The 27156-nt window shown below is 33.5% G+C and overlaps 4 protein-coding genes across 10 annotated transcripts; 1 reads left to right on the top strand and 3 right to left on the bottom strand.

Annotated features, from left to right (window-relative positions):
* Nucleotides 1-5091: 5091 nt before the first annotated feature.
* Nucleotides 5092-9302, bottom strand: Cahbeta (carbonic anhydrase beta). Of its 2 annotated transcripts, XR_013081103.1 has the most exons (7): nt 9144-9302; nt 8447-8531; nt 7500-7687; nt 7201-7392; nt 6010-7047; nt 5334-5597; nt 5092-5228 (listed from the first exon to the last, which is right to left on the bottom strand). XR_013081103.1 is itself a non-coding variant. In XM_076782621.1 (5 exons), the coding sequence occupies exons 1-5, from the start codon at nt 9300-9302 to the stop codon at nt 6838-6840; spliced, it is 834 nt and encodes a 277-aa protein (XP_076638736.1). In that variant the 3' UTR covers nt 5917-6837. The 2 variants fall into 2 exon arrangements, 1 of the variants encoding a protein (XP_076638736.1); XM_076782621.1 differs by lacking the exons at nt 5092-5228; nt 5334-5597 and having other exon boundaries at nt 5917-7047.
* An 835-nt stretch (nt 9303-10137) lies between these two features.
* On the bottom strand, nt 10138-12013 carry Raga-b (Ras-related GTP binding A/B). 2 transcript variants are annotated; one of them, XM_076782608.1, is made up of 7 exons: nt 11795-12013; nt 11523-11612; nt 11283-11382; nt 10825-11209; nt 10537-10752; nt 10346-10461; nt 10138-10279 (listed from the first exon to the last, which is right to left on the bottom strand). In XM_076782608.1, the coding sequence occupies exons 2-7, from the start codon at nt 11532-11534 to the stop codon at nt 10188-10190; spliced, it is 921 nt and encodes a 306-aa protein (XP_076638723.1). In that variant the 5' UTR covers nt 11535-11612; nt 11795-12013; the 3' UTR covers nt 10138-10187. The 2 variants fall into 2 exon arrangements, with proteins under 2 accessions (XP_076638723.1, XP_076638715.1); XM_076782600.1 differs by having other exon boundaries at nt 11697-12010.
* A 1367-nt stretch (nt 12014-13380) lies between these two features.
* Nucleotides 13381-21185, top strand: Pak (serine/threonine-protein kinase PAK 3-like protein). Of its 4 annotated transcripts, none has more exons than XM_076783470.1 (10): nt 13382-13720; nt 13917-14658; nt 15295-15490; nt 16613-16781; nt 16877-17003; nt 17081-17198; nt 17295-17578; nt 17661-18156; nt 18233-18451; nt 18575-21185. In XM_076783470.1, the coding sequence occupies exons 2-10, from the start codon at nt 14603-14605 to the stop codon at nt 18656-18658; spliced, it is 1749 nt and encodes a 582-aa protein (XP_076639585.1). In that variant the 5' UTR covers nt 13382-13720; nt 13917-14602; the 3' UTR covers nt 18659-21185. The 4 variants fall into 4 exon arrangements, with proteins under 4 accessions (XP_076639589.1, XP_076639587.1, XP_076639585.1 ...); XM_076783471.1 differs by having other exon boundaries at nt 13389-13464; XM_076783474.1 differs by having other exon boundaries at nt 13381-14658; nt 17093-17198.
* A 903-nt stretch (nt 21186-22088) lies between these two features.
* On the bottom strand, nt 22089-27103 carry Selr (methionine sulfoxide reductase SelR). Of its 2 annotated transcripts, none has more exons than XM_076783480.1 (4): nt 26888-27103; nt 25349-25448; nt 24533-24705; nt 22089-22611 (listed from the first exon to the last, which is right to left on the bottom strand). In XM_076783480.1, exons 1-4 carry the CDS (start codon nt 26964-26966, stop codon nt 22457-22459), a joined length of 507 nt encoding a protein of 168 aa, XP_076639595.1. In that variant the 5' UTR covers nt 26967-27103; the 3' UTR covers nt 22089-22456. The 2 variants fall into 2 exon arrangements, with proteins under 2 accessions (XP_076639595.1, XP_076639594.1); XM_076783479.1 differs by having other exon boundaries at nt 22089-22647; nt 26888-27101.
* Nucleotides 27104-27156: the final 53 nt, after the last annotated feature.

Raw genomic sequence — 27156 nt, 5'->3', positions numbered from 1 at the left:
TGCCTTACGTCGATCTACGACGCCGCATTACGGAGGAAACGCAACGTATCTGGAACACCCAAGCATCTGAATAAGTATCTACTGATGCGATCCAATTTGTAACGTCGCGAATAGTAGTGGCCAGTGATCTGCTAAATGACATTTGCAATCGTAATTAATATATATCAAAATTAATTTTTAAAATGCATAATGTGACGAGAAATTTTATTAAAGACGAAAAAGAAGAAACATGGGTGTTTGGAAGCAGAAAATGAACCGATTAAATTTTTGCAAAATTCCACCGTCAGTTTTAATCGTTTGCTGCAATAACGTGCAATCGGATATTTGTATAGAACTCGTTGCGCACATGTTCTGTTACCTTAATATCTGATGGTTGAGCAGGTGTTCGAGGAACATTAGGGAAGTTACATGGTAGCTAACTCTTTGCTACATGAGGATTATGATTGCAATCATTATCGACATCAAACTTGAAACTAGTTAAAGTCCCCCATATTTTTCAACGCTCGCTTCGAGGTTGTTTCCTAACATATTTATTCGTTTTACCGTTGATGAATAACAAATTTGGGTTACCAAAGTCTGATACATAGTTCCACGCCATTAATTACTCAAGAGTAAAGATTTTGTTCTCCTTTAAAATTAGCAAGAAAGAACGAACGGAACGATACGGTAAGAAATATCAGGAAGATACGTACCGGGGGCAAATGTTGCAACAACGAATTCGCGCCGCGATATGGACAAAAAGAATCGGTGACTCGAGAAGGCACGAACGAACGATCGTGACCAATCGGCCAGGTCGGTGCCCAATTCCTCGGTACCGTAGGCAAGTAGGTATCCTCGGGGTTCTCGAGCAACGGCGGGAACGGCTGTTTTTCTGTCCCGGCCGCGATTTTTGCTACGATTTTACATAACGTCGTTCCCGCGTAGCCACGCGTTGCGCCACGATTCCGTGTAAAATATACTCGGCTCGGTCTCCGGCGATACATTTACGGGCGAACGCAAAAAAATCCCCGCGAATCTCGCGGATGGCTGTTAATCACCCGGACCGTCGTCCCCTTATGTCGGTTTCGCGTGTTGGACGCGTGCACAAGTGAAAGCACGCCGCTAGAGCAGCGCGGGATCGCATAAAATTGACGAAACCACGATTAAACCGATTCCCTCAATTGTCAAATTACACGGAACGTAACCCTTACGCCGATAGTACCCTTTTCGATATCTAATCATTCTGCAGTACGCAGCCTTTTTCTAATTGCGAATACTTTGCTCCAAACCCTTTAAAATAAAAATAATTGCCCAGAAAAGAGGACACCTGACGATTATGTAGGAATGGGACACTTTTATGTAGCACAAGATAACAGAGAAACAACCTTTTCGCTTGAATATTTGTTAAAATTAAAATATTGTTGTTCGATTTGTATAATTCTTACTAATTTTCTGGTAGAAGATGGAGGAATGGCTTCTGGATGCAAAATAATGAGACGATACTTTGATGGTGCAGCATCCAATGAGTAGGCGAGGAATAACTTCTCATCCTAAAAAGAATAACAAATAAAGAGTGAAATGTTTTTGGTAAATAAATAGAAAAAAACAGTAATTGGACCTTTTATCCTGTTGCACCTGTTTCCTTATATTCTTTTTATCAGAATACGATCCTCCGGTGTTGGTTACCGTTCGCGATACCTATGGAAAGATGGTTTCATAACAATTGGACTGTTCGCCGGCAGAATCATGGCACATTCGTGAGTTCGTTGCACCGGCTCTGTCGTTGCAACATTTTATAATTACGCCGTGGCTACGCCGCCGTTACGTTCCGCGAGTCCCGCGCAAAAATAGACGATATCATTGGGGGACATTCGACACACCGCGCTGGCAAGAATTGGCCAATTGCCGATCTACACAAACACGATCATTTTGCACGAACGCGAACCGAAGCGAAACGACGAACGAGTCCTTCGACTGCAACGTCCCGCGCAGCAAGGACTTATCAAGGACGTTCTATATATTTCGAGAAAAAAAAAATTCATTTAAACCGCCGTTCTATTCCTTGGGCGAACGATACCTTATGCGTTGCGTCGCACTACGAACATTTATGACTTTGGCGTTGCTGGTTAAATAAAAATAAATATTTCGAATACATAATGAAGATAAGATTGTACCTCGCGAAGGAGGTGCTACAAAATATTAAGCATCGAACATCGTTATGTAATTATTTCGTATCTCGAGTTCTTAGTCGAGCGTGCTATCAATTTGATCCTCTTTCGGTATGCTAATTTAGTTTATAAAAAGAAAACACCGAGCCAGTATGGTTCGATGGACAAGAATTAAATTAACCTCTTGGGCCCGCGGAGCGGTTCGTAAATAAAATTTAGCCAAGTTCGCCGCTGGGCCCGTCCGAACAGCATCCTTGCGCGGTGTGCCCGTTTTCAGGCCTCGTGTTTCGTACCCGAGTAAAAGTGAGTCCCAGATAAACGGCATGTAACGCTGTAAATACATCCCGGAACACAAGAGCCCCGTCACGGTCCCCGTGAACTTGTTCGCGAGCCTCCGACGAAATTAAAAGAGGGGGAGAGAATAAAGGAAGCGGTTCCGCGTACGAACTATTGCCTTTTCGTATTGTCGGTTCCTAGTTCGGGCGTCCGCCAAAGCACGACGGTGGATTTAGGTCGAGGAAGTCACGAGTGGTGCGAGTTTGACACAATTTCCTCTATTCGTCCGTCGAATGTCAAGGTGTAGGTCCCATCATCGGGGTTCGTACAAACCGCGCGCGTGACTATTCGGCGACTTCAAATGCCCGAAATTCTGAGCACGACCGTTAGGCTAACGTTTAACTGTATAATCGTGGCGCAACACGTACGAAAAAACCTCTTCTCCTTCCCTGCGCCCTTTCTCCGACGTTCCACGAATTAATGCAGGGTTACCCAAATGTAACGTCACCTCGACGCTTACTTACACTGAATAAAAAGAGTTTCCAACCAGCGTTTCTTAATTAATTCATTACTGTATTACGACGGTGAAGCTACCAACGGTGAACAAGCGCCATATTGTCTACCATTGGGCCGCCCTTAACTTAAAAGCGAGGGGGACAGTAACGATGTCACGATTTCGCACGATCTCATTTCTTTTTTTTTTTTTCTTTTCATTTTAGACTGGCCGAAGAAAAAGAGTGCGTGGCCAGTGGTGTGCGTCCAACCATAACACGCTACAGCCCCCGGCGGCATTACTACTTCGTTACGCTCGTGTATTTTTCCGAAATCTTATTCTTACACGAACGCTGGTGCCCGGCAAGGAAGGTCCGTCGACCGTAGAAAACTTAACGACGCCTTATCCGCGTAATTAATTAACGCGCCGAGCGGTTTTATACGACGAATGTTATCCAATCCCGTCCACGAAAACGTTACGAGTGCATGGTTAGCAGACAAAGCGGCAAAACGCGAACCGCGTTCTGCGGAACTACGATTCTGCAACCACGAAATTTAGCATGGAAGTTTTATTTCCGAACGACGGGTACACATTTTGATTCACGAATTAATTTGCAAACGAAACGTAAACGGAAGCAGGTTTACCGATTTATGAAAGTTCTTGTTAAATGTGTTACCTAAAACTAACAACTATTACAATTTGGCATACACATTATATTCAACAAAATGAAGTATTATTTCGAACATCCTCCACTCTGTTTTATTACTATCTAAGAGACAAATTGAATCAGAGTGGCATCCCTGGTTTTCACGAATTTTCAACGGGCGTAATATTTTAGGTGAAACTCGTTCCGTCAGTTACCGGACAAAAGGCGAGGCAGACGCGGAAGCGGCACGTTAAAGAATTGCGGTAAACAGAGGGTTGAAAGACCTATCGTTCCTCTCTCGACTTCCTGGTTCACCTGAGGAACACCCCCTGTGGTTCTGTCGGGCCCCACAATCCGACCCCTCGGCCACAAAAGTACGCAAACTTGTTCGCCGATCCCGTTCATGGTAAACAACGCTTACCTGTTGCGGACCGCGCAGTCAGGTAAGCGGAATCGACGACTACCGTGCACCCGAATTTCGCAACCGAATCTAATTTAAAGGTGACACACCGTTCACTGAAGCTTCGTGACGCGTACGCTTAAAAACGGTTGCCTCGACTTGGTCTCTTTGGAACAAGGTGCTACGCGTTTCAACTAACAGAGCTGTTGCCACACAGACCACAGTCCTAGACAGACGAAACATTTTTTAATCAATTTTGTTTTATATTTACGCGAGGAATATGCTTTGAAAAATGTAGATGCAAAAGTCTATGTCCAAATTCAATTTGAGATCTTGTTTCCTTTGTAAAATTCAATTACCATTCTTTTAATAATCATTGATCTTTTCTGTCGTTTAGTAAATTTTATATTTAAACTGATGCTTTTTCACACTGAATTGCGACGAAATTTATTATTGAATTTTTGAACTTACCAATCACAGTTACAGTAGCAATAGTTCCTCCGAATGTTCTCAATTAAGGGATCTCTGTATGACGCATTCGATTTTCCTGGTAAACGTGTAATCGTCCCGACAAAAATTTCTCTCCTTAAATCCCACTTACATTGTACGATGTAAAAAAAGTTGTCCGATTTTACTTTTTAATGTGAATCCTACGGTGTATTTAAAGCGCATACTTGCTTCCACCGTCATAGATACCGCGGAGTGATCCAGGCCAGTGTGCCACCACGATTCGTAGGGTGCGAGATACCAACAGAAAGAGAAGAAAGACTCGCGATACGTCTCCCGAGAACAAGTACAGTGTGCGACAAGATGATAGTACGCCTTGAAACATCATTCGTTTGAACATTACTAACGAGCAATCGAGTCCACACTTTTTGCCACGCGTCTTATTACTAGTTCCGTCACGGTTTTATTTTCCACGGAATTATTAAAATTATAAGACGTTAGGAATAAATTTCTTTCCACTTCCGGTTCACCGTGAACCGTTTGAAACTTATATCGGTCAATCGAAACTTATCATGGGCCACTCAAGACTTATTCTGGTCGACTGAAACTCGTCATGGGTCATTTGTAACTTATCATACTTTGACTTGTTACAAGTAATATTAGTACGATATCGAATTCAATGTATAACATTGTAAATAGAATATGTTTTTTATTTTCAAATTAAAAATGATTTCAGTTAAATGATAGGAAGTACTTGTTCCCATTTGTATGCTCGCCGCTGTGCATCGGTTTGAATAAATAACTTTTGGAATGTTCATTCTGAAAATAATTCGCAATATATAGGACGGAACGTTAAATAATATAAGGTGTGCTATCGTTTTGTCCCACACTGTAGATTCTTTGATCTCGCAGGTATATACTTACTAGTACGCGGCAACCATGCCAGCGTTCGTCACAGTTCTTAGACCGGCCTAACCGGCCCAACTCAACGATTCGCCTAGACCGAGAAGCGAATCCTCTTCACTTTTACCGCAAAACACGCTGAAAAGCGCGAGCTGCTTGAACCATTTTTCGCGTATAGCCACGAGACACCAGAATGTGTGAGTGTCTCATAACGTGGCAACGACAGGCGCACGGTTGCTCGTCGATGTTATAAGACACGCTACCGTACGCCATTGAATTATGGAACTGAAAGGAGAAATTGTGAATTTGCATCGTAATTCTCGGAATTTGCAAACAAACTACATCACCGTTGTTTCCTAATTAAGAGTAATAGCTAGTATATTCTTATTTCACTTTGGAAGATTTAGAAGTAATGGGGCTCTGAATGTCCGTTTACATTTTGATATATAGGTTTTGTTCTTAAAATGAACAGCCAAACGTTAGAAATCTATTCTACGCGTTGTAATGGTTAGTTAGCGGAGGGTTTAGTTATAAAATAAAATTACGATAATAGAAAAATTATTTCCATAGAATTGAGCCGCGATTAACGATGAATTTAATTTTTGTTATCTTCAAAGTCGTTTTTTCTAAAAGTGCAATTTAGTGACAGATCGTTGGAAGCGAATAACGTAAAAATACTCGTAACAGGTGCGAATACCTGTTATATGTTGTGTCAATAGGTTGACTCGAACGTCCGATACCATACTTATCATCATCCTAATTCTACACCTTGGTTCGTTGTTTTGCTTTCTCTTTCGGGAGTGGCATGCTCTAGTTCGCCTGGCCACGAAACCGTCCATCCGTCAGTACGGTACGTCCTCCGCCTCTTATTCCGAGGCTTCAATTTTACGCGATTCACACGCAAAGTATACCGATCGAAATCGGTGGAAAATCCAGCGAATCGTTAAACGAAACAAAGCGAAGAACCACAGAAAAACGACAAATATATATTTTGTATTATTTGTTACCGTGAGTTATATACTGAATTATGTATATTACTAAAAATATACATGTCGAATAAACTTTGCATATAATATAATAACAATACATAAAATATTCTTCCATTAATATAGTTCCAAAAATAACATTTCACTTAATACTACTTAATGCAATAAGAAAGAACTAGTTCCTTCTACGCGTTCTATGTCATGAACACATGCTACGTAACCATTTGTATATAAATAATGATAAATGACTTACACCAAGACTTCTTATTTTAAATACTTCCGACAGCATCGCGGTGGTTTGTTTTGTGCAAACAAGTTTGTAATATGAATCTTAATAAAAAGGGGGGAAGGGAATTCACTACTTACTTTCACATCCAGGTACATTATATGGTCTTCGATTGAACGAGTAACTAACCCGCAGCTATAATACGTTTGAACATTCTTAAAGAATTCATCGTATTCGTGATGCTCAGTCTTAATCCACAAAATTATGAGATTTCTCCGTACGTAGAAATAACACCGTTTTAGAGTAAAGTAACTTAAGAATAATATTTTTTAATTTCAGTTAGCAAAGGTATCTCTGTTAATTCGCTGATTTCGACGAATCTTTTGTTCGCTCTACTGAAATAATAAATGTCACCTGTATAGATGTCGAACCACAGTGCGTGAATGTGTAGATCATGCCTTTCTAGTCGTTTCTTTAAAAAACCGTACGAAGCTACGTTTTGTAATTGTTGCAATGTATTTACCTGAAATTAAAACACGTTTTTGCGTGTAAACAATTTCGGTCCGTCCACTGTCCGCCAGAGTTATTGTAATTGTGTCGCGGACATCGAAGAAACATTCTTTCCAAATATTATATTTTTAGATAAGGGTAAATTCATAGTTTCGATTCTACTAACTTGAGACAGTTTATCCTCTATAGAGAATTTATCTTCAGGGTCGATGTAAGCTACAAACTTCCTCATCGGTGTCTCGGCTTGGAAGACTATTGGCTGACGGAAGCCAGTAACTTCGAGCTGTTGAAACTTGGCTAAACTACTGCTAGCGTGTGCGCTTAGCCACGCTCTTAACGGCGATATCCTCCTGTTCGCCTGAAAATCAAACAAGCGTTTTAAAAACTTAACAACACGAGTCCTTGCAGTTGATACTCGGATATAACAACTGTAGAAATAAAATATTATTATTAAAATAATCGAACCTTAGAAGCAAATTCCTCGTCTCGCAGAGCGTACAATAAATTCATAGCTTTGCAATCGCTATGTCCGCAAACTATAACGTGCCTTATGCTGTTCACCACGCAGCCAAGCTCTAAAGCTGCAGGCTCGCACATCGTTAGCTCGTCCGGAAAATGTTGAGAATGAGGGACAACGTTACCAGCGTTCCTGACTGAAAAATAAAAAAATAAACAAATCTATGCCATCGTTCGAAAATTTTAATGATTACGAAAGTGGCGATTGCGTACACAAAAGTTGACTGTATAACATACAGGGTGTCTCGTGTAAATCGTTACGAAATATTTTTTCGTAAACTATTGTAACAACAGAAACTGTTTTTTTTTTTAATATTTCACTCACCATAGTCCTTTAATTAAAGACCTAACACTCTTTTGTATCTTTAAACGAAACAGCATATCAATTGCGTTTGTAATAATTCTTTAAAAAGTATAATATTTGTATAAAAAATATAATTAAAAAACTATAAATAAAACTATCCCCCATCGGATGGATCTTCGAGCGGAAAATTTTATGACACACTTTATTAGATATTTAAAATAATGTTCATGTGTTTATAAATATTTATCAATTTTTCTTCTTGATACTGCAATGCAAATTTGTCTGTTTGGAAAGATGTTTCGTTGAGCGACCAACATGTGCATGCATGATATTGTAAGCTGAAATTGCGTGTCTAATAATTTCCGAAAAATCAGCTAATAACATTTTACGTGAGACACCTTGTACATTGTAATATACGACATTGCATGTATCGGTATTCGGTTGTTAAAATTTGATACAACCGAACCACTGATAATAGTTTTAAAGAAAACATCGATGTTTGATGTGATAATAGTAAAATGTATTGCGACGTAAAAATGCCAAAAGTCAGGCTTCATGTTCGAGTGAATGATGCCATAGAGAAATCTCGTACCGACAAACATGTCCCCAACGTTCGTTTCCGTAAATCTAGTTGGGATCATCCGGGAGTCCATGCAGGTAAAGAATACTGCCTTTGGCTGTGATAAGAGTAACGGCAGTAATTATTCATATTGCGCGATTAATATTATCAATGACAATGTTTCAAATTGCACTTTAGTATTGTACTTTTAAGATAAAGATTAAAGGAGAAAAATAAAAAATAAACAACTATCCGGATAACAATCATCATTCGTTTTAAATATAGCAAAATAATTCGTATCGTACTCTAAAGTACTTAAATATATTAATATAAATTATAATAAAAATAACGTGTGTGTAAATTGCGTTATTATATTAAATTGTATTAATTCGTTAATTCGTAAAAAAATCATTGCGGCCACATATGTTCTTCTGTGGGCTTCCAAATGCACGTGTCTTTTTTTCTCTCTTATCGACGATACTTTAGTTCAAGGACATAGTATAAGGTCATAGTCAGAAAAATTATTTCTTTTCCAAGAATGCTGTAATAAATGATTAAAAAAATATTTATTTTCACGAAATTGTTTTCACGTTCGCATGTTATTGTCAGTAATGATTAATATTCCTCTTAATACAAATAATAATTAAGATCCTTAAAGGGCAATGCTACGAAGAATTAAACACGGTTATGAACTGCTAACAAAAATTTAAACAATATGGTTTTAACATACCTCAGGATGATCTCGTACTTTTTGAAATTGTTTCACCATTCCATCTCTATGGCATTTTCTATATTGCATGATTCCTTTGATTATTCTATCCATGGTAACGTTTGGAAACACTCCAACACTTTGTCCACATGAAATGACGAGAAAACACAAATCCGCCATTACTGACTAAATGGCGGACAATTTAAAGTCACTTGTAATCTAATAAAACTGAATTGATTAAAATTTAAATAAATCTTCCAAACTTATTTCCCTTTGAATTTATTTCATTAAACACAAATCTATTTTTTCTTTATTTGTACATTTAAAAAATACAGTTTGATGATACATGCTTAAGCATAGTTATTATTCCACGTTTGTATCCCAATATTATTAATAAATACAGCTGTAAATAAATTCATACAAATTTAAGGTTTATGGTTTTATGTCAAAAGATATTATAGAATTAAGATTTCGTACAGAGTATAACGCACGAAATGTTCACTTGATCCATACTACCATTTACATAAATTTAAAGATACAATCACGATCGATTACGTTAATTCTTGCTGTAATAAAGTATAATTGGATTGACTTATTATATTAAGTGAATATAACGTAGGAAAATATATATCTTTGAGACAGGCCAGAATAATTGCTGTACAGAAACGAGACATATAACGGCATGGAACCAGGAAAATTCCTTACCCAAGAAACCATGCGTGATTTAAGAGCCAAGAAAGAGAGCATTTCCCACAAGTGAATAATATCAAATGTTCACTTGATACAATATCAATAGTTTCTTTGATATTAATGAATTAAATGCTTTAAAAATCCTGAGTTTAGAAATAACGTAAGTTTCTTTGAAAACTTAATTGTTATACTGTTATGAGTTGCGTGTTGCTATTATTAGTTCATTAGCAAATTTATTAATACAGTTTGGTCAATAAGAGTGTTCTCGTGCAATTGTACTCTCATTCTAGTGACTCCGTTTCAAAGTGACTCTTAGATTCAACAGTGATTAACAGCTTGGACCCGGGTGACAACGCGCCTGGGCCGAATTGATTTCTATCTACTTAAGGCTGAGCTTTGACTAGCACGCTCTAGCTTTTCAAAATGTTTTCGAGCATTACGAATATTGATTAACGTTGCTGCCGATGCTGAAACAACACGAGCAAGTGTTTTAGTACTTATTAGAAAAGAAAGTTTATATGACAAGTACTTACGGATAGCGGGATCCGACATAATAACCATTACATATGTATTCGACGTAAATACATCGATAAACGCTGCAAAATTCGTATTTCGAACTTCCATACTTTGAAATTGTGCTGCCAATTTACTAAAAATATGATTTTGTACAGACATTCCTACATTAATGTTCTTATAATTTGAATTCTTCTACGGGTATAATTACCTGCAACTCAGCTTGAACTGTTTTATTATATTGGAAACTTTTTCGAATCTATGTACATCTCTGTGATGTTGCCTTTGACAATAACTAATTACTAAAAACGTTGCTCTTTCAAACAAAAGTACTTCATCTGCATCAATAATGTTTGTAAATTGTTTTAAACTCTGTTCGAGCTCTTTCACATTAGGAATTAACATGTACACAATTGAAGACCATGCCCTAAATGTAACAATGTACATAAAATCCTAAAATATTATAAATTAAAACTACTATACAATTATGAAAAGATACCTATATAATGTTTCGTCCCATATACTAGTTCTAAAACAAGTACATTCAAGGGGCAAACTAAGTCTTTTTAGGTCCTCTTCTCTCTCCCTAAATATTAAATCTCGTTGATCTTCTTGCACCAGATCCATCTTATGTACTAAACAGAATATTTTTGCATCTGGACTATTTTGCAATATGGCTTCTAGACAGCTTTGATAGTAATGCATGTCTTTATCTAATTCTCTAGATTCTACATCGAAAACATAGATCAACACTTCTACATTTCTAAATATATTATCACGCTGTGATGCAAAATAATTTTCCATAAATGCTTCTTGACCACCACAATCCCAAAGGTTTAGTACCAAATTGCCAAGAAATCGAACATGACTATGTTCTACATCAACTGTAATAAGTACAAAGAAATAAGCATTTACTTGTTGAAACAATTAAAACAACAAAATGCTACTATTACTCACTTGTTGCTCCAAGACGTCTAGTATCACGAGCAATATAATTGGCAAAAATAATGCTACGCATACTTGTTTTCCCTGAACCACTTTTACCCATTAACAGTACCTAAAAAATATAATAAAATATTAATTATAAACAAAAATGATATATTTTTCGTAAAAGTAGAAACCACATAATTTAATCGTCCTTTAAATGTAAGGAAGTATGATATATTATAATTTTATATAAATAATAAATCTACATACCTTTTTCTTCATCTTGAATTGATAATACTAAACCTAAAATTTATTTAAATAATCGCTCCCTTGTAACAAATATGTAAATAATCCTATCGTCTGTAACAAATCATTTAATAGTATAATGTAATCGTACAGTTCAATATCAATTACTTTCACGATGACAGTATATCATGTACATACGTCAAATGAGTGGTCAAATGTCAAATTTCATATCGAGGTTAATCAAAACTATTCAATGAATCACGACTATAGGTGCGACTTTGTAACTTGTGACTTACAATTGCAACACAGTGGTCTTTTCATTCAGTAATAAACAATAATAAATACAATTAGAAAATTATGAATTGTATAAAAAAACATTGGTCGTTTCGAACGTAGGCGACGACTTTGGTGGTAAACAGTCTTACGATATAGAAATTACAATTACTCTCTACTTTTTACTATGTATGTAATATAAACTGCTAGTAGCTAACTTCACACATATTGTCACTGCTTCAGCGCCATTGAATGATAAGATAACAAAGAGGAATGTTGATTACACGAATTTTACTAAATGATAACTGAATTTCAACTAAATACGTTTTTATTATCAAGTTGGTGTACACAAAATGTAGTTTCTCTGAGGTATAAATTTTAGATATGATAGAACAATACACTGTATTGAAGAGGTAGAATTTTCTGAACAATGTAATACCATCCACCAAGGATGACAATAAAAAAGTTTGGAAAATTAAAATATGAAATTTTATATATAAATTAAGTAATATAATCTTAAAACAAAACATCTCCAAAAGTAGTAGTTAAAGACTTTTTAGCTTCCAAAACTTCTCATGATTATTCAATTGAAACAGTAAAGGTATTGCATCGTTGATTAAACTTAAAAAGATCTTTTGGAAATTATTATAAACACAGTGCATGTCATTTTAATATCCACTATATCTATATGTGAAGAGGAATTTATTTATTTAGAGGAAAGGATTTATTTGAAAAATAGTTCTAAAGAGGCTGATTTATATTGTTGTTAATTAAGAATGTTTTATATAGAATTTCAATAAAGAATTGTAAATAAAATGTTGAAACAACAAAAGCAGAAAACAATGTTACTTTGATTAAATATTTATGTATTACTTGGATATGTAAAATAACAAATACTAATGTGAAATAATAAATAATAGGTGTAATTTCTTCTATAAAGAAAATTCGAAATATCATAGAGTTATGGTCAAGATAATGTGAACAGATTGTTTAGTAAAGTAATGTACCTAAATTGTAATGTAATGTAGATATAATTGTCCTCGTCTATATTTTAATTCTATTTGGAATTATAATTTATTATTAATATAGTGTTTCTTTTTACACATTTGTATTAAAATTAAGAACATTGAGTCATCATTATTGTAAATGTGTATTACAATTACGATGTGAATCGAAATTTATCTAAAAGAAATCATGTAGCTATTCGAAAAAAGAATAATTTATATATTTACAAATATATCGTGACACTCAGTTTTAAAAACACACATCTACTATATATACGTATATGAATATACATATGTAAATAAAAATTTCAACGAATGCTACATGGAAATACTACCTGATCAAAGGTACGAAATTATAATATAAATGCATATAGAATTTTCAACAAAAAACTAATCATATATTCCAACTACAAATATTTTTGTATTTACTCCTGAAAAGAATGACACAATTTAATTAACATTTTAATTTTGATCGGTAAAACCGTCGTGAAGTTCATACAGTCTTCGTTTTTAATATGTTGGCTGACCTGTAATTGATTCGGTGCAGTATTACCACCGTTTCAACCTATATTATTCTAAACTTTTTTTAAATCATGTATACACACACATGCATGTTCGTTCGTGTCCGACTGACAATAATTCGTGTAGGTGGGAATAAATACATGTGTACGCACTAATGATCGGGCCTTGTAAGTATACGAAGTGAAAGATAAAGTACAAAAGAGGGAAAGAAATAGAACGAACCAAGTGAAAAAGTGTAAAAGAGAGACGGAAAGGAAGAGAGAGGGGGGAGTGAACGGTGTTCCAGTGGAAGTACTGTGCAGTGGCAGAGGACCGCGGTGGCGGCGGTGGTGATTCAGACCTCCTTATCAATCTTGAAAAGTCGTGGTGAAGTACAGGGAATGATTCGTCGACATCGGGCGTCGATTATATGTTCGAAATGAGGTGTCATTGATAAAACTTCAAGCGCCGCGTGGTTCCGCCTCCGCCGTGCCCGAACGCGGCACATCACGGACGTGTGGATAAAGCGGCGCCATATATATATATATACATATATATATATGTATATATATCTATATATATATATATAAATATATATATGTATTTACACGCTATATAATCGTATTTTTTCTTTCGGGAGTGCGAGAAGACAAGAAAAAGGGAGGAGTGGAAACGCCGTGAGAACGAAAGAGAAATCTCGACACTAAGGGAGGTCGACACAGTGAGTCAAAAGTGAGAAAGAGAGGTAGGGATTCGCGGATGCGGCGCGGTGTCTCTGCACCCGTGCGTGAATCACGCTTTGGAGGCGCTCGTCTGTCCTCCGTTTTCGAGTACACCCTATACTCACGACATTGACCCAATCGAGGACGCTACGAGTATTTGCAATTGAACAAGTCCTTAAGCGAGTAGTACCGATTAACTTCTCGAAACTGTCACCCACGAGGAGGGGCATTTTTGCTCCGTTTCGTTTTCATGTCCCCTACCGGGCGTCGAAAGTCTTTCTATCCGTGCTCGTGATACAGAGCCGGTATTAGAAACATCGGTCAGACAACGTCCACTAGACTGAAAAAAAGTCACCTCCTCTCTTGATAACAGAAGTGAATGGATCTTAGGATCTCATGTTTTCAAGAGAGAACTTGGTGGTCTTATCAACATAAAGGATTCTGTATATACTGTGATTTAAGAAACCCTTAGTATTTTGAAATTTGCTTAACGTCACGACAATCGTGGCAGGAAGCAGTAGAGTTAAGCAAATTTTTGAGTAAAAGTATAGAAACACAGCAACGTAGAATAGACTGGCAACAAAGAGACAAGAGCAAAGACAACATGTCAGATGAAGAAGACAAACCTCCCGCACCTCCTGTGCGACTTACTTCAAACAGGTAATTTAACTATATATATTTTACTCCTTGGATACATGTAATTTGTTAGTAATAATAATTTTGAAAGAAAAATAGTTCATTCTTTGATATCTGAAACATGTACAGTATTTAACTTGTTTTTATATTATATAAGTGTCCAAAATATAAATATGACATTAGAGTAACTTTGCATTGTGTTTCATATAATATTGAGAATCAATATGAATTTATTGTGCTCTGCATTCTTATTATTTTCTTTGTAATATGCAGACGCATTCCCCCTAAAATAGAGGAACAGACACTAATTTAGTAGTTGCTAAAAATAAAATCCTACAGTTCAGATGCGATGACATTCTGTTGTGGGAGACCATCCTTTTAAGTCTGTGTATACAACCAAACTATATACCTTAAAAGAAAAATATATGATATGACATTTATATGCTAATAATTTGTAAATATATATTAAATAATAATATGATCAAAATTATAGAAAATAATCCTACATTTTATTTAAAATAAGGTTTTTTATCTGAATTAGTCACAACTGAAGGAAAATTAATGGAAATAATGTAGAAATCAGTCTATAATTGTAACAAAAATAAAATTATTTTATCACAATCGATCAATATTTATTTAATGATAAATTTAATGTTTCAGAGGCGAATCGGCACCTAATCTGCCAGTGGACATGCGTCCATTGCCCAAAGAACCTGATTCTGATGAACGTAAGAAAAAAACATTAAAAAGCAAAATGAAGGTAAAAGAGAACAAAGATAAACCCAACATCAGTTACCCCACCAATTTTGAACATACTGTACATGTTGGATTTGATGCAGTTACCGGTGAATTTACGGTAAGTTTTTTACTGTTTGCAATTTGTTACTATTGTTCAAAATGCACTTGCTTCCTGCTTTGCTATTATACAATGGCACGGATTATCCAATCGAGCATTGTAGAAATTAACACTTGTTTGTGCCAATATATTACTGGTTACATAAATTTTTCTAATTTTCACAGAAGACAGTGGTTCTCAGACATATGATATCTTTGATTAAAATTTTAATAGTCTTCACTCTTTAAAGTATAACACTGAATTAGTATTTACAAATGTGCAATGGTGGATATTTATTTTACAATTTGGCAAAAATGAAACACATTGCATTATTAAAAATTGACAAAATATATTTATACATATTAAAATTTGTATATTTTAATGGATTCATTTATGTATACAAATATGAACATGTATATTTCTATGTAAAATATTCATAATGATTTACTTGAAAAATGTATAAAATTATGCAGACAGCTAGTAATGTATTTGTAAATACAAGTGTAAAGAACTTCTTTTTTTTAAAAGATAAAAAATTTAGATGGATTTTCCGTACCTGAAAGAAATTAAATTTTCATCACCTGATCACATGTGTATGGACATTGTGGAAAAGTAATTTGGTAATTTGTCTGATGCTTTTTATACCTATTATTTTTTCACATGAGAAACTAACTAGACACGTATTTCTTTCAAGCTGCCATTAAAAGTAAGTAACTTCAAATGACCACAGAAATAGTTTGCCTGCATTTTTTTATTATACATACACATGATTTAACTGTATGTTTTTGTTGCGGTTAACAGAATTAAGTTAATTTTTTTTATTCGAAATTTAGGATTTATCATAGACTACAGGCATAGCTGCTTCAATAGACTGATATATGCTTTAGTCAACGTTGCATTCAATATTATTGCTTTCTTGCGAAATAAAATGTAACATTGGTTTAAGTGCTTAAAATCTTAATATTTCTTCCCCACATCGATTGGATTCTCAAGTATTTTATATTTGCACGATGTTCTCTTAGTTTCAAAAACTTTGAGAATTATATACCTATGAATCGTATATCCTGTATCACTCATTTCTCCCCTAAATATGTACATGTAATATTAACAATGATCATTTTGAAACATAATTTTTTATCCTAGGGAATGCCAGAGGCTTGGGCAAGGTTGCTTATGTCTAGTAACATCAGTAAACAAGAACAGAAGAAGAATCCACAAGCTGTATTAGATGTTTTGAACTGGTATGACAGTAGTAGTAAGGAAACGAAAGGTTCTAAATATATGACAACAACAAAAATGGTTGGAGTAGTTGGTAAGTTTGTAAATACTTCTGTAAAGATAAATTTATATTATTAATATTATAATTCATTATATATTAATTTGAAAGCATGAATTTTTTATTTTTAGCTCCCATTGAGAGAGCAAGTAGTCCCAGAAGCATGGGTATAAGCATTGGAACAGGAGTAGGAAATATTCGTGGTCAAGCAATGTCACAAACTTCTGGAAGTTCCCATTCTCAACATTCACTTAGCAGGTGAGTCTTTTACACTTTTCAACCTGTAGCTGCGGCACTTGCATTTAAATATCTGCTGAGAAACAATAAAATTACAGAGTAAGTAGCAGTAGTCCAAGTAGTACGCCAACAGACGCTTGTGCAACTAGTTCCGAACAAGAGGATGAACCTCCACCACCACCAATTTCTGCTAGACCAGAACGTACAAAATCAATTGTAAGTAATATACCTAATTACCTTGTGTACAAAATATCCAAAATTCATATTTGTACTCTATTAAATATATTAAAAACATGCAATTCTTTACAACAGTATACAAAGCCCATAGAAGAAGAACCGCCTCCACCATTAACTACTACGTTAGGTTCGCCTCAACGAAATGGTACACCACAACAACCACATCAATCGCAACTGGACAGAAACAAAAATCAAGCAACTCCTACGTCAACGACAACCGATCAAACGAGACCAGCACAAAGCGATAAAGCTAGAAAGAAAAAGATGTCAGACGACGAAATATTAGAAAAACTAAGAACAATTGTAAGCGTTGGAGATCCTAATAGAAAGTATACAAAAATGGAAAAAATAGGACAAGGGTAAGGGACAAGTTAAAATGAAAAACTTTGTTTAGAAAAATTCCTTTGAAATATATAAAAATTTTCTGGGTTTACGTTTTAGTGCCTCGGGAACAGTATACACGGCGATTGAGACATCAACAGGGATGGAAGTTGCAATAAAACAAATGAATCTTTCATTGCAGCCGAAGAAAGAGTTAATAATAAACGAAATATTAGTTATGCGGGAGAACAAACATCCAAACGTTGTAAATTATTTGGATAGTTACCTTGTAGGAGAAGAACTGTGGGTAGTTATGGAATATTTACCTGGTGGTAGTTTGACAGATGTTGTGACTGAAACTTGTATGGACGAGGGTCAAATAGCAGCAGTGTGTAGAGAAGTCCTACAAGCTTTGGAGTTCCTTCATTGTAATCAAGTTATACACAGAGATATTAAATCTGATAATATCCTGCTCGGATTAGACGGTGGAGTAAAATTAACAGATTTTGGATTTTGTGCACAAATTTCACCAGAACAAAGTAAACGAACTACTATGGTTGGTACACCATACTGGATGGCACCAGAAGTAGTTACAAGAAAACAATATGGTCCAAAGGTAAATTTATTTGATAAACGAAAAACGAGGTGAATTAATTACATTGTAATATTTATGAATAAATTTAAATTTGTAGGTTGACATCTGGTCGTTGGGCATAATGGCTATTGAAATGATAGAGGGGGAACCACCATACTTGAACGAAAATCCATTACGAGCGTTATACTTAATTGCAACAAATGGAAAACCCGAAATTAAAGAGAAGGATAAGCTATCAGCAATTTTTCAAGATTTTCTAGATCAATGTTTAGAAGTTGAAGTGGAGAAACGATCGGCAGCTTCAGAATTACTCAAGGTAATTTTAATCATATATACATAACACGATTGTACAAAATAGGGTTTTCTTTTTTACACGTCAGATCTGAGTTAGAGAATGAAATAAATTTGATTAAATCTTTACTTTTATGGTAAATTGCAGCATCCTTTTCTGAAACTAGCAAGGCCACTTGCTTCTTTAACGCCTTTAATAATGGCAGCAAAGGAAGCTGCTAAAGGTCATTAGCGGCAAAATTCTTATTGGCGTTTCTGGCCGTGCATTATGACCAGAAAAATAAGTTTGCAAATAAAAAAAATGAATCACCCTCCCAGACGGAACGGCACAATAATTTAATAATATATAATAAATAATGAATAAACATATATAAACATATATATATATATATATAAATATATAAATATGTATATATAAACACATACACACACACATATATATAGATATATATACATATATACATATTTATATATATAGATCATAGATAGATAGAACTTATCCGATACCTTGAGAAGTATCGAGAAATGGTTTCAAAGTTTTTAAATTGCTCGATTCTCGCATGTTGCGAGGAAACAAAGTTAATCAGAAGAACTGTGAACGATCTGACGGCAGAAATCTTGCATTCCTCGACGAGTTTTTATTGGTTGTAAAGAGCTCACCATGTCTTATTTAAATAGTCTTCAAAGAAAAGAGTAAATTGTAGGAGTGGGTTGTTGCCTGAAGAGCTCTTGCATACCAACATCGAACTGTCATCGAGGATTATCAAGCGACTGTCAGTTATTTTCTAAAGATATAAAACTAGTATTACTGACTCTAAAATTGAAGATCAGAGTTAGCTACAAACACACATTATTTATAGCGAAAACCTTATTAGATAATACCATAAACAAATGTGAACAAGTACATAGGACCTATTCTAATACATTATTATGGTTTAACAAGAAATCGTAGAAAAAGAAAATTGGTCTTCGTGTCAGACTTATATTTTTCGAACGAAGTTACGGAGAGCAGAGCAATATGTTTTCAGTCTTTGGTCTGTCAGTATGACATAGATATATAAGCGATAGCCTAACTTGTTTTAAACGTTCTCAAGAATCGCGTTCTTGTCATTGAATGTTAGAAAACTTCATTATGTTACATTAAGTTAATGTTTCAACAGATATTTTTAGTAATCGGATATTGAAACTTTTGCATTACGTTAATATGTATATAATACAGAAATTGATTTCACACGTAGTAAAGTTTATGATAAATTTAATACACGCGAGTCTTATTTAATGACATTCATTTGTAATTGTAAGATAAAAGATGAGTACTTTTTCTCATTTGCATAGCTGATGAGACACGTTAAGACATTGAGCCTGTTACTAAAATATATTAGTCATAAAAACATCTTTCTATGGACGAATGTCCAGTTACGTGTGTTCTCCGATACAGGTCAAACGATGAAATGTCTGACGTGTCTTGCAGAAAGTGAACGGATAAGCGACGAAATTTTAAAACAAGGTTCAGATATAGGAGCATTTTGTGACACTATAAAGTGCCTGTCTTGTCATGTTTAGAGACGTGAAAAAACTCGCGCTAGATTCCTTATAATCTTGAACCATCAATGGAATAATTTAATATTTTGTTTAAAACTAACAGAAACAGTATAAAATACATAAAAATCGACAGAAAAGTATACATAAATTTACGTTAACGATTGTATAAGACAAGATTTCTATATGGTTGTACTACATTAAACCTAATAATTAATGTCTTTCCTAATTGTATTATACCTTAAACATATTATATTACTGAAACGAAAACCTTGGACGTTTTAGTTTAAGGAACGCAGACTTTCAGATTTGTCATTTCTATTCTTTTCATCTTCATTATATATAGAACTTTATTGTAAAGTACTGCTAAAGGACGCCATGTGAGAGTATACTAGATATTGAAGAAGTTAACGATATATTGCATATGAAAAAAAAAGGAAAAGCATACATTATTTGGTAATAAAAAGTCATATATATAATAATGTATTCATTATTTACTGAATTTATTGTTTTCGTAATACTATTATTAAAAAGCCTGATTAGTTTTTTTTTTATAATAATTATAATGTCTAATTATACTTGACAGACGAAGCAGCTCAGTTTGTATTGCGCCTACGCCCGAATTTGGAATTGCATGCTGAAGGGTAAATGTATTTACCTGTAAAAGATCAGGGATTATAATATACATATAATCGTATCAAACGTGTCTCGGTATTGAGAATGAGCTCTTGCATTATCCCATTTCAGCATGCGCTCTAAATTATTCGGGAATTGTAAGCAACGTTAGGAGGTATAAAGAACAAAAATAACTGCACGTCTAGTATTAATAAAAATACGTTTGTATAAAAAGAATGTGCGATCCAGGGTCAAAATTGACGTTAACTCGATCAGAAATGCTGAACGAGGTCCTGCATTTTCACAAATATCTTTAGAAAAAAAAGTAACGTCCATTTTACGTCATTGTATTACTGCGGCGGTAATTAAGCATATTTCAACTACAGCAGTTATCTATAAGATTTACTTTTATTCGCAAATCGAGACAAATTGGGTGCAACTATACTTGTCCATATTTTTAAATATTATGCAGATATGTGCAGATGAATATTAGGCATATAAACATTCTGAACGAGATTCGTTAATTGTTTGTTAAAATAAAGAGAAGTACAAAATTGTATCAGTATGCCTTACTGTAATAAACTAAGCGCTATTCGCAAAATTAATGTAATTGTTATTATTTTAATATCGAAACGTTCATAGAAGAGTTGGACAAAATGTGGACAAGCGTAAATATTTTTGCACCTACGTTTCGATTACTGTTCCAAGTGCATTTATGTATTCCCGTAAGAAACGTATTATTGTCGGTTTAAAAGTATAAAATAGGTTCCTACATAAATCAGGTTAAGCGTGTATACTCGTTTTCACAATTGTTTTTACGATGTTTTTGAAAATGCTTTGAGATCTCAATATAAAAACATCAGGCCTAGTGATGAAGCCGTTGTATTATTTATGCATTTTATTCAAGTTTTCAGCTTCCACGTTTTAATAAAAATTACATTTTAACTGTACCCTTTTGTATGAAATTGGCATTTATTGTCGTAGGTGAATATTTGGTAAAAATCTGGTTTCTCAGGAAAGCTAATATTTAACTCAACAGTGTCGAATTTAAAAATGAAGGAAAGCAGGAAATGGATAATGAATTATTGTAAAAATAATGCCTAGAATTTGCATATATATTGTACTGTAACACCTTTTAGTTTGTTTTGAAACGTTACAATATAAGGAAACATTTTATAACAAAAAACTGTTTTTTTCAATGTGATTCTTCCCTCCACTGTAGTATTAATTAGTTAAATACTATTTTATACGTAAACAGTAAACACTAATAAATTTCCTACATAACTTCTTCTTGTATCAGGACAAATAAATAGTAATCGTTATTTACATAATATATCCATTACATATAATATGCAAAAATAACTGAATTATTTTATAAATTATTTCTTGTACATTTTATATTAATTTATCAGATTTTATATTTTATACACACTAAATGTAGTATTTTCTATTCATTTAGGGTGTATTTACAGAATTGGACCTACCCTAAAATGACAATATTGCAAAAATTAATATTATATGATTTATCACTGTATTATGCGTAAATACACATATTTGTTCTTATATAGGGAGTCTTGCTCTCTAACAAGTGGAAATAAGTTTAGCCATTTATGGAGTGTAGATAGGAGAGTTATTCACAATAAGTACAGAGTACATATTACAATATTGATAATAGTATTTAACATAAATGTATCTCTTATTATTCGTGACTTTTGCACTTCTCTTTAAAGAGTAATAAAACTTCTAAACGGTAGTAGCAAAGTGTAATTTAAAATATCATATAGAGAGAGTATTTGTTAAGAAATATAAATTTTTTCCATTCCATGTTAAACTGGAATTTTCAAAGTTCTTATTTAAATTTTTTTTTTTATTAGTTTTATGATGGTGTCTTCTTTTCTTCTCCCGCCGCGTGGAAGCTTATGGATGCAGAATTGATGCAAAACCGCTTCCTTGTAGGCTTTGGGCCATCGTTAAACACGTGTCCCAAATGTGAACCGCACTTTGAACAGGTCACTTCGGTCCGCACCATATCTGGGTTTGCGATCAGCAGTAGTAGATTTCCACCAACTGTGCGTCAATTGTCGACGCAGTTTTCGTGTGTCAATGGTGAGAGTGAAGTGGTGGTAGCGGAGCAATAGGAAGACAAAGGAAATAGAATAATAGAGTGTGATTAAACGCAGACCAACACCTTTCTGTGTGCACTTTAAATGCTTTCCAGTAATAGCAGCACCAAAAAAAGTAAATCAATATTATTAAAAGCAATAGGTTGTTACGATCAATATCAAAACCTCCAACCTACATAATTCTATTAAAGTAATAAAGGGTTTAAATACAAGTAAAAAAGTTTTTACTTTTAGAGAATTTCTCAAATCAATACCCATAATCTTGCTCCTTGCTTTATCCAAGACCTCTCCAAATCCCTTTCTTTATCTAATTGTTTCAGTATACTATGACTCTATTCAGAATTCATCATTCTTGAATAATATTTCTCTATTTAGTTAAGTATTTCTATAGTAATATTTCAAAAAACATTATTAAAGAATTAACATTCATGAAGTACGTAAAACGCTAAAAAGCAGTTACTTTAAACAAATTATTTTCTTATAACAGCAATTTGCATAGTACTGTATACATTATACCTTTATTTACTCATATCAGAATGAAGTCACTTCACAGATGTTCCTTATCAAGGATGATATATTCAAGAAGTTTGTCATATTATGATTAAAAAATTTATATAATAAAATGATTTACAATACTACATAAAATATCACTTAAGCTTGAAATTATAATAGTAGGAGTTTTATGAAAACCATAATATTACATAAAGCAAAAGTTATATGTTAAGAACTATAATATGATGAAACAGCAAGATTGTTAATTTTCTTTGCTTTCATTCATAATAGAGATAAAATTGTTTTTTAATGTAGAGCTATGACCTTACTTTCACACAATAGACGATGTGAGTCTAACACAATCACACTCTAAGCATTACATGCATGGGTGAGGGATACAAGGAATATTGCCTTCCTTATATAATAATACAAATATGATAAAATTATAATATAAATGTCATATACTTGTGTTAATTATTTTATTCATATATACTTAGATAATTTACAATTAGTCCTCGATAAGTCAAAGTTAAAGTACAAAGGTTTCTTCTTATCAACATTTAATAAGTTTATTAAAGTTAACAGTTTAATACTTTTTTTTATTGTCCTTAAGTCTAAAGTCATTACAACTGTATGGAGATAATTATTAGCAGAGATTGGTAATTAAAGCAGTATACTGCAATTAATAGTTAAATAATTTTAACTCTGAGTTTATTCTTTCAATTGATATAAATTCAAGTTACACAGGCCAAATGAATGTTCTGTACAATTTGGAGTAAACTTGTTTCTTTTTTACCAACATAAAATTTCGATTTACAGAAGCTTTTAACTTGAAGAAGTTTGAGTTATCGAGGTACAATATGTGTAGCATTTACAAAAATTTGAAAATTCATTCAAATTTTTAGGCAGCAACAAAATGTATTACAGTGAAGTATTTTATAATAGTTGAAAACATAACAGTTTAATCATATATTTTTGTGCTATTTATAAACTACAATAAACATTAATTGAAATTAAGGAACATATCAACTATGGAAGGCTTAGGAACAGCAGAAATAAAAATTCAGGAAAGGTTTTGTGACAGTATGAATGTAAGAAAAAATAAAGAATATTTAAAAATGGTAAATAAATAAAACTCTGAATTTCATGATATTATTCATTATTATCACATATGAATTAAACTTTACAATAAGGAGTTTATTTATGTACCATTTAAGCAGATACTTTTAACAAATGTAAAATTATAGATGTAATAAGTACTGTGTTATTGTACTAAGAATACGAGCATAATTCTAAAAAAATTTGTCAGTTAAAGTAAAATTCGTACATGTGCTTACCATGCGAGGTATCTTTGGTTAACTTGACTCGTCCCTGATCCAATACTTCATTGAATGCAGGCCAACCACAGCCACTGTCATATTTTGTATCAGAAGAAAATAATTCTTGATCACAGATTACGCAGGTATATGTGCCTTTGTCGTAGAACTTGTTGTAACAACCACTAAAGGGCCTGTGCAAGAAAACAAAAATGGTCAGATGTGTCAGGAAGCATGTACAGTAGGAAGTTAAATATGAACGCCTATGTTTTATTTTTAAACCACTCGGTCATGACGCAAAGTCAAGCCAACATATGCTCTTGAAAAAGTTATTTTGGTCTTGCATCGCCTAAAAGTGTATCAGTTTCCATCATATAGACAATATTTTTGGAAAGTTATATTACGAGTGTTGTAATTCGTTTTAATGTACGCAGTTAACATTTTAACACCATGGTACTGGGATTCGAAAACGATAAAAAACGAAACTCGAAAAATCAAATCAGTTGATTATAATTGAATGCAGTCTCGATCGTTAATACATGATTACAAGATACAAAAATAAATTATTAATAAGTTATGCATTACGCATTGAGAAAAACAAGCAATTAACAGTTCATTTACTATTAAAAATATTAAGCTTTGAAAACAACTGCAAAGCGTTGTTTATATGTATAAAATCGTATATAGTGGATACAAAAAAGTTCTTTATATTGCTCTTAATTTACTATAAATATTTTATCATGAAAAGAAAACTCGAATCAACTTATGAAATAAGTAAGCGTAGTTTAACATATATCGTGATCCATATTAAGAGAATTAAATTCACGTCACACGTACCTTTCCGTGCCCTTTTCTTGAGTTACGTGCCACTGTATCGGCGTCAAACGTTTTTTTAACTCTTCCTTATCGATTTCCACAGTCATTCTTCTAATGAAATCTTATAACAAGTGAAAAATAATATGGAATCAAATAACGATTCCAACAACACAAAAAACAACACGATCCGTCTTGCCGCGCTTTCCTCACAACTATGCAACTATACAGCAAAGAGAACAGAAGCGGCACTCCGCTTGTTCCTTTGAGACATGGACGATCAGATTTCGTGACCTTGGGGTTAACCAATCAGATTCTCCGGCGAATAGATTTGATAATTACGCTATTATAATAACACGAAGCTTCTACTCTATGGAGTAAAACTAGGTAACACGCGATCAACTACAGCATTTACATGAAACGTTGTTTAAAGTATAAATATAGAAGGAATATCAGTATTGAAATTTGAACTAATTTAAAAATTATTCGATCGATAATAAACTTACGTTAACTATTTAATGCTTCTACATTTAATATAATAAGAAAAATAGGAAATATTGTGAACCGACAATTGACGATAAGTAATTAAACATTACAATGTGTAAACGTGAATGACAAGTACAGATTTTATATTTGAAACAAAATATTGTGAATGGATAAAAATGTTTCTGTTATCGAATTGATCCTGTAATTTCTAATTTATTAAGCACTCTAAACATTAATAAATTGGTATTCAACATGATCTACATAACGTTTTACATTTTCGATACAATTTTTCAAAATGGCATTTACGAAATATAAAAAAGTTACTCATTTTCTAAAGATTCAATATTATTTTGTTAGTATTCGTTCACTTTATTATACGAAAAAAGTATTTTAGTAGTTTGCACGAGTAAGGCTTTAACAAATTTTGTATAAAGGAAGTAAAAACTAAACTCATAAAATTGCGAATATAGAAATTATGCTATGTTTTCATCATTATTTACGATTTATTATACATATATGTATATTGATAAAGATTCGTAAGAATATGCAATCTTTGTAGGTAAAGTTAAATATTTATGTTACACTTTAAATAATATTAATAATGAAATAATTTGATAAAGCGTCGATCATAAAGTATCTGTGTATCGTTCATACGATGCATGTATCCAACGAAAATCGAATAAATTTGTTCAACTTATACAAAATTTATAATTATTATAATGCTAAGAATGATAAGAAACGCGTTTTTAACTACTTCCAGAAAGTGGAAACATTACTGGTTGTATAATTAGTTGTAAGTTATTAAGAAACTGTGATAATGCTATCACAGAAGCAAATGAAGAATGATAAGGTAAGTAGAAAGATAATTTCGAAACGCAAATGTTAAAAATCAATTAAATGAATGAAAATCAACATTAAAGTTTTGCCACATAATGTAATATGTTGAAATTACAAATGGAGACTTTTATTAATTTTTTTTTTCGAACAAAGATTAACCTCGTTAATAACGTATTCATCCTAACCGTGTTTAAGAAAGATTTAGGGGTGTATTTGAATTTGCTAGCACTACACACAAACCTTTTTGAAGTAACGAATTCCTTGCAAGTACAGTTAAATGTCGTAGACGTAATGACATATTTCTATAAACGATGGACATTATTGGAATATTTGACACTTAAAAGTAATCGTGCAATGATCGTTGTCGTTGTGCTCGTATTCTATCCGGTCAAAGCATCGTATGTATAATTTCATACTTCGATGCTAGGTCATTATTACATTGTTGCACAAGTGCGTGTATATTGTTTACATAATTAGTACGTACGAAAACAGTTCATGAATTAATTCGA

This window comes from Colletes latitarsis, chromosome 2, assembly GCF_051014445.1.
Source record: "Colletes latitarsis isolate SP2378_abdomen chromosome 2, iyColLati1, whole genome shotgun sequence".
In the NCBI taxonomy this organism is placed as follows: Eukaryota; Metazoa; Arthropoda; class Insecta; order Hymenoptera; family Colletidae; genus Colletes; species Colletes latitarsis.
Note: the sequence above shows the minus strand (reverse complement) of the source record. Positions and strands in the feature narration are given on the sequence as shown.

Excerpts from the sequence above, each read along its gene's own strand:
- Cahbeta (XM_076782621.1), bottom strand. The coding sequence starts at position 9,302 with ATGGCGGATTTGTGTTTTCTCGTCATTTCATGTGGACAAAGTGTTGGA. Across the intron at positions 8,532-9,143 it reads AAGTACGAGATCATCCTGAG|CCAAAGGCAGTATTCTTTAC; the intron begins GTATGTTAAAAC and ends CTCTTATCACAG. Across the intron at positions 7,048-7,200 it reads TAGAGGATAAACTGTCTCAA|GTAAATACATTGCAACAATT; the intron begins GTTAGTAGAATC and ends TTTTAATTTCAG.
- Raga-b (XM_076782608.1), bottom strand. Across the intron at positions 11,210-11,282 it reads TAGACGTCTTGGAGCAACAA|TTGATGTAGAACATAGTCAT; the intron begins GTGAGTAATAGT and ends TACTTATTACAG. Across the intron at positions 10,280-10,345 it reads TATGTCGGATCCCGCTATCC|CATCGGCAGCAACGTTAATC; the intron begins GTAAGTACTTGT and ends GTGTTGTTTCAG.
- Pak (XM_076783470.1), top strand. The coding sequence starts at position 14,603 with ATGTCAGATGAAGAAGACAAACCTCCCGCACCTCCTGTGCGACTTACT. Across the intron at positions 14,659-15,294 it reads GTGCGACTTACTTCAAACAG|AGGCGAATCGGCACCTAATC; the intron begins GTAATTTAACTA and ends TTAATGTTTCAG. Across the intron at positions 17,004-17,080 it reads TCTCAACATTCACTTAGCAG|AGTAAGTAGCAGTAGTCCAA; the intron begins GTGAGTCTTTTA and ends ATAAAATTACAG.
- Selr (XM_076783479.1), bottom strand. The coding sequence starts at position 26,966 with ATGTCCATCGTTTATAGAAATATGTCATTACGTCTACGACATTTAACT. Across the intron at positions 25,449-26,887 it reads GAATTCGTTACTTCAAAAAG|ATTTCATTAGAAGAATGACT; the intron begins GTTTGTGTGTAG and ends ACTTGTTATAAG. Across the intron at positions 24,706-25,348 it reads CAAGAAAAGGGCACGGAAAG|GCCCTTTAGTGGTTGTTACA; the intron begins GTACGTGTGACG and ends TTTCTTGCACAG.